Below are 15,573 nucleotides of genomic sequence, written 5' to 3' on the forward strand. Positions count from 1 at the left end.
CTCTCTTATTAAGTCATCCAGGCAAAAGGTAAGAAATGATCTTTGAAATAATGACTTCAAAAGAATAATATATTTGCTAAACCTGACAGCAAACATATGGAAGATATCATAAAATCAAAACTATCCAAAATAGGGGGATTCCTTTTCTCCATTTCCAAGGAAAATATAAAAAAAAAATTACAATAAGATAGGAAGATTATCAAATGAAAATCATTTTTTATTATTTCCTTTTATTTTTTTGCTAAATCCAGGAATGTTCCAGGAGAATCACAATAGCTGGAAAACCTACAAGAACCTATTGGACAAAAATAATTATTATTACATTATAATAAACACAGGAAGCAAATGAAAATTTTGGTAAAATGGTTAATCACACACAAAAATATCCATGTCCTGGACTCTCAAGCATTTAAACATCAAAACTTTATCATGCTCATCTAAAAAGTGGAAAAAAAATTGGATGTTAGTACATGTGCTGTCAAATCTTAAAACATCTGATGTGAGTTTTCACAGACTGAAATCATGAAGAATGTTAAACATATTCTGTGGCATAAAAAAGGTCTAGACTCAGTCAAGTGGCATATTTTCATGGTTAGTTAGATACATCATATATTTAGTTCACAGACAGACAAATCAAAATATTATGAACATAGACCCGATTTTCAATGAAAATCAGATGATCTAAATGTACATCCTGTTATTCATATTTTGAAAATGAGAAATGTAGACTGGAAAAATTCAAGCATTTAACAGTGGCATGCATACATGAAAGAAACAAGGTCGAAATACACAAGTTCATGTCAACATCAATGTCGATTTGAATGTTCCCGGTGAATCAACTATGATCTGATTAGAATGTGTAGATTCATGGAATTATGTTACATGATGAACTTTGTAACCATATTCAAGACAAAATGGTAGTCATAACACAAACATGAGGTATCTGGAACATGAAATGATAGGGTCGGGGGGGAGGGGGGGTTGTGGGATGGGGGTAGGGCGGGGCACTTGCATGGGGTTGTGGGGCAGTTGTTGTACCTGTTTGGGGGGTTTGAGGGGAGGCGCTGAGGATATCGGCCGTGCTCTCTTCTTTTACAACAGCTCGGATGGATAACTTGTGTCGCTTTTTGGGTGCAGCATTTTGGTCCCCTAAAATAAAGGAATGTTAAAACCCAAATCCCTTCATGATCATGATCTAATTATAAAATGAATAAATAATTTGAGTTAAAGATGTAACAGTGAAAAGGGAAATCATTTTTTATTACTTGGTCATAAACCGTAAACTAAATTTGTCATAAACCAAACACATAACCTTTCACTGTATGTCCAGGAATTATTATATGGTACATATTTTTAGAGTATGACATTTCCGAAGTATCTCTTTACCATTAAAAAAAAAATATTCCAATTTTTTACTACTTGATACAAACAATGATTTTCCTCTTCTACAGAATCTAAAGGTAACAGACATAAGAAAGTAATGTGTATTCATCTCTAATCACAGTTGTCAAACACATTTTTTTTTACAAAACAGCATTTGAATTTCAAATAAGATTACCATGTGATGATTCATAAAAGTATAAAGAAAAAAGAAAGAAAATAGGATTGGGGAAAATCCTACATAATACATCCTTATCAAATAAGGATATTTTTTTTAGATTATGTTATACCAAAATAGTAAGACAAAAAGTGGTACAAAAAAAATCAATGATGACGATAGTTGAGACGTTACATCACACATACTAGTGATTTAAGGAAGAAACAAGAAAAAGTTGAAAGCATGAAGAAGACAGGGGACAATTAAAGAAGACTGAGAAAAACAGAGAAAGAGAATCGGATGACAGGTGGGGAAGGTGGAGAAGATTCATAAAAATTGATAAAAATGTGAAAAATAGCTTGTTCAAAATGAAAAATCATGGAATAAGTGACAAAAGACAAGATGTTTATAGAGAGATACCGAAGACTAGTGGGAAAAGGACGAAAGGAAATGTGGAGAAAGAAAATGTAAAAAACAGGGAAAGCTTTGTGGGGACAAGGACTTTGAAGAGAAATATAATCATAAAAGAGAAGGAATGAAGAGAACAGAGAGGAGAGACACATATTCCAATTCACGAGAGACACCTGTGTCTTAGGGTACAAATTAGAGGTTGATCGAAACCTTCAGAGAAGAGAATAAGAAATGTCAAGCTCACACAACACAGACAGACTAGATCCGCTGTGATTTATGCACAGGAAGAACTGATGAATGTATCTTTGTAAATGACTTTGACATGACAGAAATTCTTCCGGAAGGACTTGCTTATAGCTCAATTCTCTGAGGGCTTTCCCTTGTTTTCAGCACAAAAATGTTAAGTTGCGACATAGACAACACCTAATGTGTCTGGATCTTATTCCTTTGATTATCAATACTCCTCTTTTGTCATAGATGTTGGGGGTAAGGAAATTGGTTCCTTATTTGGATTACATATTTAAAAAAAAAAAACACTTTCTGATGGAAAACAAAAATCACTCTTAATATTGCCCTTTATGGCAGTGGTGTCATGAGCCAAAATTTGTTAGGGGGCCAAGGGCAAAATTTCTTAAACTCTGTGAGCAAGCCAAAATTTTGACCAAAAATAAACATTAGTATTGATTTTTTGATACAAGATAATTAACAAGCAAATTCCAAATTTATCATGTTCTTATTGTTTTTAGCAACTTACATTGAACCCGGCACAACACCCCCCCCCCAAAAAAAAAGGAAAGTTAAATAGGAGCAACAACAATATCATGAAATTCTCTCAATCTTTGAAAAGCCACAAAATCTAGGAAAATTTACTAAATCAAACTGTAGGTAATTGAAGACAAATTTGTAATACTGCTAAACATAAACAGTACTTTTTCCCCCTTTTTTGACATTCAAAAGAGATTTATTGTTAGTTTTAATTAAATGACAGGTATATTACTGTGCTGGGTGACCTGAAAACCATCATGTGGGAAAATGGTTGCTTATGAGTGGGTGTCTGTATTGTAAGAATAACCATTTATCTGTGTGATTTCCTGTGTAATCCCCTTAATTGCTGTAATTAGACAAGATCCATCAAGTTTTAAGAGGAAATCGGTCAAGAATCATGGGATATAATCACTTTATAGCGGTAATCCACAAACATAAGTTATGCAACCCTTTCCATAATATACACATCGGAATCTATGTTGTTGGAGGAATAAATAAGGTTTGTGCATTCATTAACCCTTATAACAATTTTTAAACGTAAAGTAGCAGATTAACAATAATAATATTGTATACGATATATTCATTGTATATGATAAGATATTTCATTGGATTACGCTTTAAAAATGCATTTTTTTCCCTATACAATATCTTTCAGTTAGAATTCAGTGTTAAAAATGGTGACATTTTGAGAGGGAAATCTGATTGAGGTAGATTCCCAGTAATTACAAAGGACACACAAACAATGCATTAATTATCAAAATTGTTTGTAATATTTATTGTAATGATAATATTGTATTCCTTACATTACCTTAAAAAACGTTACAGCAATGTTAAACTAACAATGCCAAATGGCTACACACTTGTTTTGCATATGTATAAGCAATGTGCTCATGTCATGCAGCCAGTGTTGTACAAATGAACACAAAGCAACATTTTGCACATGCAGATTTTGGCGATATATAATTTGCTAGAGAAACATGTTACAGCAAGAATTCTGGATATATCCATATTCTGCAATTCAATTACAAAATAACAAGAATCCTTCATGTCTCTCAAGCAAGCAAAAAGTACTAGAGATGCACTTAGAAACCAATTACAGCTCTCCCCGTAGTTCATTTTTTTTCTTCGAACAGTTCACACGAATCACACATTCACAATATCTTAACTAGAATTTAATTCGTCATGCGGACGAATTAGGTGGTCTGTCTTTATTCTCGCCATCATGATTTATAGACACAGATCTTCACGGATCAACACGGCAATGCCGGCATGATCCGGGGAGGTCCGGGATAGTTTTGCCCCAGATGACTGAACACGGCATCAACACGGCAGCTTCACACGGATCTACACGGATCATGCCGGCAGAGCACGTAGTCAACACGGACAAACACGTCAGCAACACGGACCTACACGTCAGCTACACGGACCAACACGTCAGCAACACGGACCAACACGTCAGCAACACGGACCTACACGTCAGCTACACGGACCAACACGTCAGCAACACGGACCAACACGTCAGCAACACGGACCAACACGTCAAATGCGTTATCCATTGAGCCACGATATTCCCCATAGAGATTACACGTAAGCAATTTTGAGAATTACAATTCAAATTTTGCAAGCGAAATACGGGCATGATCCCGGCATCTGATCAAAAAATAAAGGGCACACTTCCGAAAGCTTAGAATCTCAGCTACAACATACTAAAAGCTCAGGGAAAACTGACAAGAAACAATGGAGATATGTCTCACGAAATAGCGGAATGTCGAATCTAGTTTTGAGAAAAAGTCATGTCCCATAGAGATTACACGCAAAATGAGGAAAAATGACATGCCTCTTTTTATCGCTGTTTTACGCAATGATGCGTTTCTCAAAACGAAAATTCATGATAACTAAGGAGAAAGAGTACATTCTAAACTACAACATATCGAAATCCGGGCGAAAAACAATCTATATTCGAGAAGTTACAACTGAATTTGCATAAATTTGATGACGTCATTTTTGAAAAAATGAAATTTTTAGTTTAGGCGCCATTTTGATGACGTCATGATATAATTTAGGGACATTGATGACATGAAATCGAATCTACAACTCATACTCTATCGATATATGAAAAAAAAATGGGGGGTCAATGGACTATTTAAAGAGCTACAGTGAATTTTCAAGAGGCATGTTTTTGCCCATATATGGCCTATAGTGAGAGCTCGCGCGCACACGTGCTGCAAACTTCAAGGGGTGTTAATTTCGTCATTAATGGTCGTAGAAGGTTGATCAAGGTATCAAATTGTTCAAAATTTTATTATCAATGCAAAGATGTAAAAAAAAACGGTGTTTCTGGATTGCGTTAAGGCGTTACGCGCGGAAGCGCGCGCGCGCAAAATTTTGAAATGCTTAAAATGACCTGAAACGTACTCTTGTTTGGTCAAAAAGTGATTTTGAGCATTTTTAAATTTTGACGCGCGCGTCGTGACCTCTAGGTGACCTCTGATGACATGACCTGATGACCCTTAACCTGAAGTTGATGTTAATTTGATTGATTTTTGATAATTGATAATGGAGATATGATTGATAATGTGATTTTACAAAATGGCGCCTAGATGACGTCATCATGACCTGATGACCTTGAAAAGCTTCTCTGCACGTGTCCATGACAGATCCTATAGATGACATGAAATTCAATGAAATTGACCAAGTCCATTTTGAGATAACTTGGCGACAAGAAAATCCGTAAAAATAAATAAATAAATAAGAAAATTCTGACGAAATTAAGAGGTGATCTGTCATAGACAGACCACCTAATAATAGTTTGAAAAGATTCTATCAGCATTCAATCCAGTCTGGAACCAAATTTGACATCTTGTTGGGAGTTTTCAATGTTGAAATAATGTTTTCTTGCAGTGCAGTCCAAGTAATACATCTTAAAGCATTACCTACGATAAACATTAAGCTTTTCACGTCCTTTGTTTGGTAAAAATCATGAAAACCTGAAAAATAATAAAACCTGTCAATCTTATTTAATCTTCATCTGATTAATTCCATCTTTTACAAACCTGTTTATCACTCTTGTCATCTCCGTTTCTGTCTCTGTCTCCACTTCTCTCTGCCTTCCTATCAATGTCTACACCTCTCTCTACCAGTTTCTCATGCTTCATGTTCTATGCAGAGTACATTCCCTATTCTCCATCTTTAAACTCGACTCCCAAAACATGAAGAGCATAATCCTCTCAGACTTACCACTAGGAGTACTTGGGGTGCTGTCAGAGTTCATGGCATTGTTCCTCTCTCGTATCCTCTGCCTCCTTTCTTCTAATGTCATCATCATGTCGCTTCCGTTGCCGTTCTGTGATGAGGTGGGTGTGGTCCCTTCGTCATAGTTGGAATTCTGCGCTCTTCTCCTGGAAGGTAACGCACAAAGAAGACAAAAAAAGTTAGTAGAAACATGTAACGGTGATCCATGGCATTTATGAAATATCTAACACTGAGAGACTAAGGCCTCTTGCAGTGATGGACCTTTTTGTTTCGCTGATCTTTTTCAGCCCATAGGGTCATAAACGCGTTATGAATTAATTTGAGTTTACGCGAAATGAAGAGGTCATTGCCGCTCAAGTTTTTTTGGTCCATCTTTCTCCATCACCTGCAGTAACAATCGCGCAAGACCTAGATGGGCACATGCAGCTGGATGTACTCGCTATCTTTCCTACGCTTCGCTTCGGAAAGATAGCTACACCCAGCTTGCCACGTAAGTGATAGTTTGCCATCACCTTCACCAACGGTGATTATTTGCTTAGTATAGTAATACACAACTAGAAACTTAACAGGCCTATATCTGGAATTAAAATTATATTTCTTTAATCCATCCATGTTCTTTTTTTTTCATCTATTCATTTTCAACATTGTATATGTATGTCAGACACTGGCTGTTCTTCAGAAAATCTGTTCACACATAAAATAATCCCATTAAATGTATAATTAAGAAACACAAAATGATTATTCAATATACACGTAAATCACTATATAAACTTGATTTGCAATGAAATATTGAATAAATCCATTCAAAATGATTTCTTACAGTGATTTTCAATTACATTGGTCATGTATACCTCAGGACATCAATCCCTTTTGCACCTTTTTTTTACATCTCTTCTTGATACACTTCTATTCCTACTTCCTTCCGCTCTATCTTAAAATTTTTCTCTCTTCCTTCCCAATCCTCTGCCACCCTTTCCCCTCAACCTTCCCAACAGGTGGCCGTTTCATAAAGCTGTTGGTAAGTTAAGAGTGGCTTTAAGAACGACTGGTGAACCTTTCTTATGCACTTAACCATCGCCAGTGAATTTACCACAAGAAAGGATCACCAGTCGTTCTTAAAGTCGCTCTTAACTTACGAACATCTTTATGAAACGGCCCCCTGGTCTCCATCCTCTTCCTTTATCTCCTCCTCTCTGCTCTCCTTCTCTGTGTCTCTGTCTTTCTGTCTCTCTCTCCTGTCTCTTTCTTACCCCCTCCTATCTTCTACCCTCCCTCTCTGTCTCTAGCTCTCTCTGTTCAACTCCCAATTTTCCATCATGCTTTCCTCTGATCCCCAAATTTCCAACCCTCTCAAATGATTTTTCACCTCCTTATCCATTCCACGAGAACTCTAAACAAATTCCATCGCGAGATCCTGGACCTCTTCTCCATCTCTGCCCTTCTCTTCTGATCCATCATGAAAAATACAGTCCAATATTGTGCAGATTATGTTATTCCAAAGTAGATATCCAAAGGCGGATGAGTGGAAAACATTCTCATAACTTCATATCCCATGTATCATTCATCAACACAATATATGAACAAAGAAGTAAGGACACTATTCAGTCTGTGCTGCCTTCTCGACCAGGTACATACAATCAACAGACAGAAATTCATCACTGATGCCTTCTTATTTTCTATATATATATTTTGAGATAGAGTTCAGTTCCTTTCATATTAAAACTAAACTAGCTGTCAAAAGAGCGTAAATATTCCTGATTGGAAATCACAGTGCCTTCGAATGTACTCCCACATTTGTCGTCAATGTTGATTCACGCATGAAAACAAACTGCATTGCATCTTCAGAAAGTTATTTCCTTAAAGAGATGAGTGAATTAGAATAAGAGATGGGCTCTACAGAATTGTCTAAATCAAAACACCTACATTTCCACATAGTACAAGTCAAGGTAAGTTGCATTCTTTTTAAGTGACATCTGGTTGATTGATAAGCCCTTGCATTGAAGTCAATAAGCTCCAAAATGCCTCTTGAATTTCCTCATTTGGGTACGATCAATTCATGGAAACCACCCTTCCATTTCTTGAATATAATTCTTTGATACACACAGTATCTCACATGTTAAGCATCTGATAACATTCCAAAGCATCGTAGGACCTGATTAATGATGGAGGTTTAATTGTAGACATACAACCATCCGGTCTCATTCAATGAAATTAATCATTCTATGATCATTTTTCCGTGGATTTTGGCCAATTTAGGAAATAATTTGATTGGATCTACTCCTTCATGAATACAGAAAAAAATCTCCCTTACTGAATAAACAATGCTATAAAAGAGAACCTTCCTCAATTGAAAATCCGCAGTGGTATTCTCAAATCAGATCTTGACGGGATGCTCGTCATCAAAGTTCATTTCATTGTAAAAAATCCTACAAGATAACACAAGATTGGAAAATTCATTTTTCACATATACATGGATTGTTGCCCTCTCATAAACAAGGACCTAGATCCTGACAAATAGGCTACGCTAAATCCTTTCAAATTACAGCCATAGTTGAATAACCTTATGACATCATCAGACCATAGGGAAGTACACAGCTCTAACAGAGCTCTACCAAATCCACAGCAAATTGAAGCCAATATAAAACTGACAAACTGTATCAGGCAGGCTTGATTTTTTTTCTAAGGTGAACTTGATCACCTCCAGTTTTTCCAATTTGCTACTATGTCATTTTATTTTTAAGAATTTATTTTCTACTTTACTGCATCCTATTTCAAGAAGATGCCAATGTCCCTCAAAAAAATAGAAAATCCTGTTCATTAAAACCTCAGCTTCTTGCATGAAAGAAAGCCTGGACCATGTCTTACAAATGACTGCAATCGATTCTGATCAAACACAAGCTTAATTCTATTCTCATCTCATTTGTTATGTATAAAGTGGAGACTAATTAAATCAATCTTAAACTTATGATATATCCAAATCAAACAAAAAAATGGTACCCTTATCAAATATTGAAATTCCCCTTTCATCCTCTTTCCAGTAACCTTCCTTACCTTTCCCTTCTCCTCCTCTGTGCCGACAGACAATCCTCGTTCCCGCTATTCGATGACGTCTCCTCCGGCGTACTACGCAGCTTAGGGTCCAGAGAAACCCTCTTGTTGACATCGTTGCCCCATTCAGGCGTGGTCCGGAGTGACCTCATGCTCTTCCGGTCTGTGGCAGGGTCCATGCTCCGCCGTGCCTTGCGTAAGCTTTGCTTCTGTTGCATCGGGATGTCCTCTTCACCGTCTTCATGCTTGAGAGCAAACTGGAAAAGAAATTAAATTTAGGAATGGTAAATGAAATTTGCAAATGATATCAACTAAACAGTTATACATATATACATGCATGAGTTACAATCAACCTTTATCCCCTTCCTCCTCAAAGGACAGAAACCTTATGACCTTTTGGAGTACTTTTTTTTGCCTCGAAAGAGCATGCAGTAGCTCTATCCACCTATTGATATCGATGCCCCTCCCCTAGAAAAAAAACAATAACAATGAAACAATCAGGGTTTTCTGGTACAACACTCTATTTTCCTAGTGATACAAACAATTTTTATTAAAAAGTCTTTTTTTATTGAGTTACAGTGACAAAGCCAGAAGCTTATGACCTTAAAACTCTTAGAAACACCTCTCAAGAATACAAAACAAAATCTGGCAATTCAAGAACAAATTCCCAAAACAATCCTAATTTAAGAAATTCTAGACAAAAGGTCAGATTAAAAATAGCATAAAAAACACACATCTACTTGCATTCCAGGGAGCAAAGAGACTCCTGGGTAATGAATCAAAACACACTTTAGATAAAATGATATCCTTCTATTTCCTATTGTTTTTGGATTTATGTCTTGTGCCCTACTTCTGTCCTCATTCATACAAATCACTAACAATAATAAATATTTTTACAGACTATATAAATATCAACTAAAATTAAATCTTATATCAATAATGACTAGCTCTTTAAATGTGTAAACCTGCTTGCTCGAGTTTTAACATCAATAGGAATTAAAACAACCATGAAAGAATTGGCTAATTTCTGCCAAGAACTGGAAAGTAAACAAACTGTAATTAATTCCCTTTATCACAACATATGAGAAAGTTGTTCAGGGGAATTAACAACTGAAATCTACACCACCCGTCTGATGAGAGCTGACATTGCATCTGTCATGACTGACCCTAAACCAAACTTTGAATCCCAGGACAGACACTCAATGGAGTGGGAGCATAAATAGAGCTAACTCAAAATAAATTCAAGGAATAATAAATTTTGTTCTGAAATTTGTTTTGGTGATGTCAGCTGCATCAGTCCTTCATCTTTGTTTTGCAGGATAATTCAAACACATTTGACCATAAAAGACCTTAATTATGTACGTTCATTCAATATATATTCTGCTTTCTAATACTGATTACAAAAGATAGAGATGTTATATCAGATGAATTGGAAGCATTCGCATGAGGGTGGAATGAAAAGGTGGTGGGGGGGGAAAGAGAGAGAGAGAGACGGGCAGACAGACAGAAAAACAGAAAGAAATAAATAGACAGAGAAGATAGAGAGACAAACATAGAGAGACAGAGATATAGAGACAGAGACACAGAGAGAGGGAGACAGAGAGTCGAAAATGGGTAAATGAGGGTGATTTCTCACCTCTAGCATCAAAACTTGGAAGGGTTATTAAACTTCTTGACCTTATCCTTAAATCAGTTTAGACTGGACAGGATGAAATCCATGAACATTCAGGCTTTATTTTGGAAAGAACTTGTACAAACAATAACATGGCATTCTTAACCCTTCCCTACTTCCCCAAACACTTGCTCCTATGGCGAATCTACTGGTAGTGGGATCGTATGGGGTAAAGAGGGGGGTCACCTGTCACCACCTACCAGTGCTCATGGGGGGAAGACCCAATTAAATGGAGGTGCACATACAGGCTAACATTACAATCAACATCCATGTCCCCCTGGGATGAGTTGGTTAGAGTGATGATGAGGGTGAGTGAGAGTTGGAGAAATTAGAAATGATGAATCCTGGATATGATTGAGGGACATTCAATACTCAAACTTGGACAGCAACCTCACAAGGTGAGATGAGGTGACTAAACACATCTCAAACCTAATGCGAAGTAATGTTCTTTATTTTAATATACATTCACTACACACTTTACCCTCACGTTGGTGAAGATTTGTGCCTGATCTAAAATTTCTTGATAAGATATTTTTTGAGGGATTTCATTCATTCAGAAAAAAAGAATGTACCAAGAGAGCACATGGAAATGAGTGAACAGGATATTATTTTGACAAATGGAAAATATATGTTTAAGAGGGTCGACAAACCTGTGGTTACATATAGAAAAAGCAAGAGCTTTAAATGCTAGCAATAAAATTAATTACATGCCATAAGATTAATTCAATCAAATTGTATTTGATTTTACTTCAATGCATGTTTTTTCTGTCACTGATCCATACTCGAACCAATCCAGTTTTTTAGTCTGATCTTTCTTTAAAATTCTCGAAAATTGAATAAGGTGTGTTGTGACCATGGTATCTCAGACGAATTACTGATTCTCCAGAGATTTATTTCAGCACCCCATCATAGTCCAGGTTACACCCCTGGTATGCAGGTAACTCAAATCCTTGCAGGATGTCAATCATATCACTGATAAACTCCATACTATGCGACATTCACCGACTCTGTTCACACAAGGAAATTTTGGATTACAGAGTCTTTTTTATGTGTGAAATGCAATTAAAAGGATGGTGATTCAAAATGAACAAGCAACTGATGATCAAGAGGTGTTTCCCTGCGACCTCAAACCACAAAGCAAAACTCAAAAAGTAGATGGTGTGTTATTCTAATCAAGTTTTTGGAGCTGGGCCTTATACAATCATCAGCTGATCTCTTGCATAGTTTCATTGGTACATTTTTTTTCATAGGCTTGCCTCACTGAGTGAGATCCATGCCAATGTAATTGACAGGGTAGTCATAACAGAAATAAACTTCATCTTCCTATTGCAATTCTAATTTTCATTGCAATGAAAAGGTTATGCTCTAAACTTTATGCTCCGTTACATAAATAGCTTTAGTCAAAATGCATTTTTAGAATGACGGTAAACTACCATGTGAAAGCTCTTCTTTTACAGGCAATACAGGGAGGTTATCTTACCTACCATCATCAAGACTCAAGTTATTGATTTCTCAGATATTGTCTTTAAATCCAGAAGGGCGTTAACTCAGTGATGAAGAATTTGAACTTCGGCCCTTCTGGCTCTAAAGCTAGTAGCAGATATGAAGCAGCGGACCAAAGCTGTTTACACCTTGTCAACCAACGTGGGTTCTTGTCGAACTGAACCCAATGTCAAAGTTCCGTCATGTTAAGATATCATTATTTTTCCTCCAATACTCATGATGAAGTATCAAGTTCTCTTGAAGAATTCTTGGGAGTCTCAAGAGTTTTATCTCCCATGAAGCATTTTGTCAGTTCAGAGGCAACATGGCTTTAAAACCCTGATTGTAACCTGGTTAATGCCTTTCTGCATCCAAAGATCCATAGCGTATTCAAGCACTCCATAATACTGGATAGCATTCTTATGTACATGTATCACCTATTTGGACAATATTCCTTGTTTTTTGCTTGTGCTTGACAAATGCTTCTTGAAAGACTCTTGGGGAATAAATTCCTCTTTTTATTTGAATATTCTAATATCATCTTCTAGCATTTATGATATTTGATTCACTGGTTGGATTTCAACTGAGATGTTTGGAGAGAAAAAATGGGAGTCGGGAATAGAAAATTTATTCCACTTTTCAAACTATTGGTACAAACACAATGAGAGGGAAAAAAATGAAGAGACTCATTCCAACTTCTGTTGGAATGGGAGTCTGTCATCTCCCATTCCTCTTATCTTTCCTTTTCCTGTATACCCTACAATCAGAGGCTTCAGAAGATCTCTCGCATCATCTTTTGGAAGACCCTTGTCTCAGAGCTTCCTCTAATTAAGCCATCCTCACTGGCCTTCCCAGGAGATGGACTACTGTTACAGATGAACAAGAAATCAAACTACCTATGAACCAGAATCCCATTAGTCATGCAACATCCTTAAAAAAAAATGTTCTGCTTTCAGTCAGTGCATTGGATCTTTGGCCTACTTACCCAATTTAGGGATGAGGGGAAATATAAAGGTGAAAATTGAAAATATACAGGTAATGAATGGGAAGGATGCCAAGATTATATAATTCCTCAAATCATATGTGGAATAGGCTATGGTAGGTGGGAAAAGAAAAAAGGAAATGGGATGCACACTGCTGTCGCTCACATCTGTGTAATATAGATGACAGAGCCAAGATGACAGCGATGAAGAATGTTACATTAATGGTAATATTGAAGGTCTAAATGAGGATATTTGGCTGCATGTGGTTTATTGTTGTTGTTGTTAACTATCTTTACTATCTTTATCTTCATTTTTACAAGGACAACTAGATTTCAAATGGGCAAAGGGACAAATAGCTGTGACTCTTTCAATCACTTCTTTTACACAAAAGATGATGATGATAAAGGTGATGGTTATGATGGTGGTGGTAGGTGGTGGTGACGGTGATGATGATGAAAACGATGACGATGATGATGACGACGAAGACAATGATGATGATCATGATCATGATGATATTATTGGTGATGATATTGTTGGCCATAATAGAGATGACCGTGATTATTATAATGATAATAGTAACTGAGATGATGATGGTGTTGGTGATGATAGAGTCAATGAATGTGATTATTACAATGAAATTGGTGACTGAGATCATGATGACGATGTCGGTGATGATAGTGTCAATAAATTTGATTATGATGATGATAATATCTCTAATTAAGATTAAGATAACAGGATGCATTATTACTATCATCTTCATCAAGACTGTGTTGTTGCTGCTGCTGATGACAATGTTCAAACCTGTAACACCTCTCCAAATTAATACCCCCATCAGCTTAAAGTTTTGGAGATAAAACCCTTCAAAATCATTTAAACCCCATTCTCACCTCATAGATGCGAATCTGCTCCATCAGGTCTAGGTCCGTTCCAGACCGTCCCGTCAGCCTCTGTGTAACCTGTTCCATACCTTGAACCTCTAAGGCATCTGTGATGTCATAGAAGGAGTCCTGATCTGGGATGGCATTGAGAGTCTGGAAGAGAGAGACAGAAAGAATGAGGGAAAGAGAAAGAGAGGAAAGGTTTTAAACTGTCTTGTCTCCTACCTTCATTTTAAAATCTGCATATATAAAGATCGATTGTACCACAAAAACTAGTATTTGCAAAGTGAACAATTTCTTAGTTATTGCAGCCCGGAAAACATAATAAAAAATAAAATTTTTCAATTCAATTAAACTTTGATTTCAATCATGTACAGTAAAAAAAAAAGAATAAATATTTACCCATATACATTAAAATATAATCTGTGAATGACGTTAAGCTGAGAAGACTTAATGTGCTATAAAAGTAAACCCTACTTCAGGATATTTTTTTACTGAAGTTATGAGTTGTTGATACAATCACATACTAAATAAATACAGGAATCAAAGGTTAGTCATTTGGCATTCTGCAGCAAGAAATATTCCCATAAAATATCTAAATTATTTTATAATCAAGTACAAAGTCATAAAAAAGATGGTAGTGCCATGCGTCATCCAATTTGCAACTGTTTTAATTCATTGATAACTTATATCTGCCACCTAATTCATTCATCCTTTTTACAAATGTGTCAAGCCAAAATCCTTCCAGGTGTTCTGGAAAATAATACAAAAAGCTTTGATTTTCTTAATGGAATAATAAGATCATAAAAAGGCCTTTGGGATTCATTGTGGCTTCACCCCAAGTGAACACAATGAAAGGCCCAGCAAGACATGAAAAAATGTCCCTCAAAATAGTTCCCCAGCATTGAGAAAGGGGAAGCCCCCTCCCCAGTGACAGGAAACACACAGCATCAAGCAATTCTACCCCATGCTACAGGCATGTATATGAAACGTTAAAACAATACATTTATTTTTCATGTTCAGTTTCTGTCATTAGTGCATTCCTTTCCCTTTTTCCCTTTTCCGAAGACCCTGTACCCCCAATTTCTCTCAGAAGTTAACATGCCTATCATTTACAACAAGTATAGTCTACACACTTTGGAACCATGTAGACAGGTAGTGTATAGATTTGAATATGAGCCTAAGTTATCTGGTAAACTACACAAGTTCCAAGAAAGGATAGCTGTATTTGTAAAATGAATATTAACTATTATCACTTGCTAAACTTTCAAATTCAATATGAATCACAACCTTTTTGATTTAATGATCACAATGTTCACTTCATTTCATAACGTTCTACCCAGGAACACATATAGGCTAATATAAATGCCTCTAAACTACAAACTTCAAGAGCTTTGCATGGGGATAGACTGCAGGAGTATACCACATTTCTTGGCAGAGCTGCAGTTTTGCTTTATATGCAAAGATGCACACTTCCACCAAGTCTGGCTTTGGCAAATAATGACCTCCTGCCTATGAAAACTCTCCCCTCAAAATGTGTTTTCT

General features: G+C 36.4%; 1 protein-coding gene across 1 annotated transcript in view; it reads right to left on the bottom strand.

The window, feature by feature from the left end:
* The window catches only part of LOC121409733 (dentin sialophosphoprotein-like), a 137,247-nt gene that overhangs the window by 37,591 nt on the left and 84,083 nt on the right, over window positions 1-15,573 (bottom strand). The window contains exons 9-12 of the mRNA XM_041601640.1: window positions 14,038-14,181; window positions 9,017-9,270; window positions 5,951-6,111; window positions 1,039-1,149 (exon numbers count right to left, since the gene is read on the bottom strand). Coding sequence (XP_041457574.1) covers window positions 1,039-1,149; window positions 5,951-6,111; window positions 9,017-9,270; window positions 14,038-14,181 — 670 coding nt within the window. The remainder of the gene's footprint in view (window positions 1-1,038; window positions 1,150-5,950; window positions 6,112-9,016; window positions 9,271-14,037; window positions 14,182-15,573) is intronic.

Source organism: Lytechinus variegatus, chromosome 2 (genome assembly GCF_018143015.1).
Source record: "Lytechinus variegatus isolate NC3 chromosome 2, Lvar_3.0, whole genome shotgun sequence".
Classification (NCBI taxonomy): domain Eukaryota; kingdom Metazoa; phylum Echinodermata; class Echinoidea; order Temnopleuroida; family Toxopneustidae; genus Lytechinus; species Lytechinus variegatus.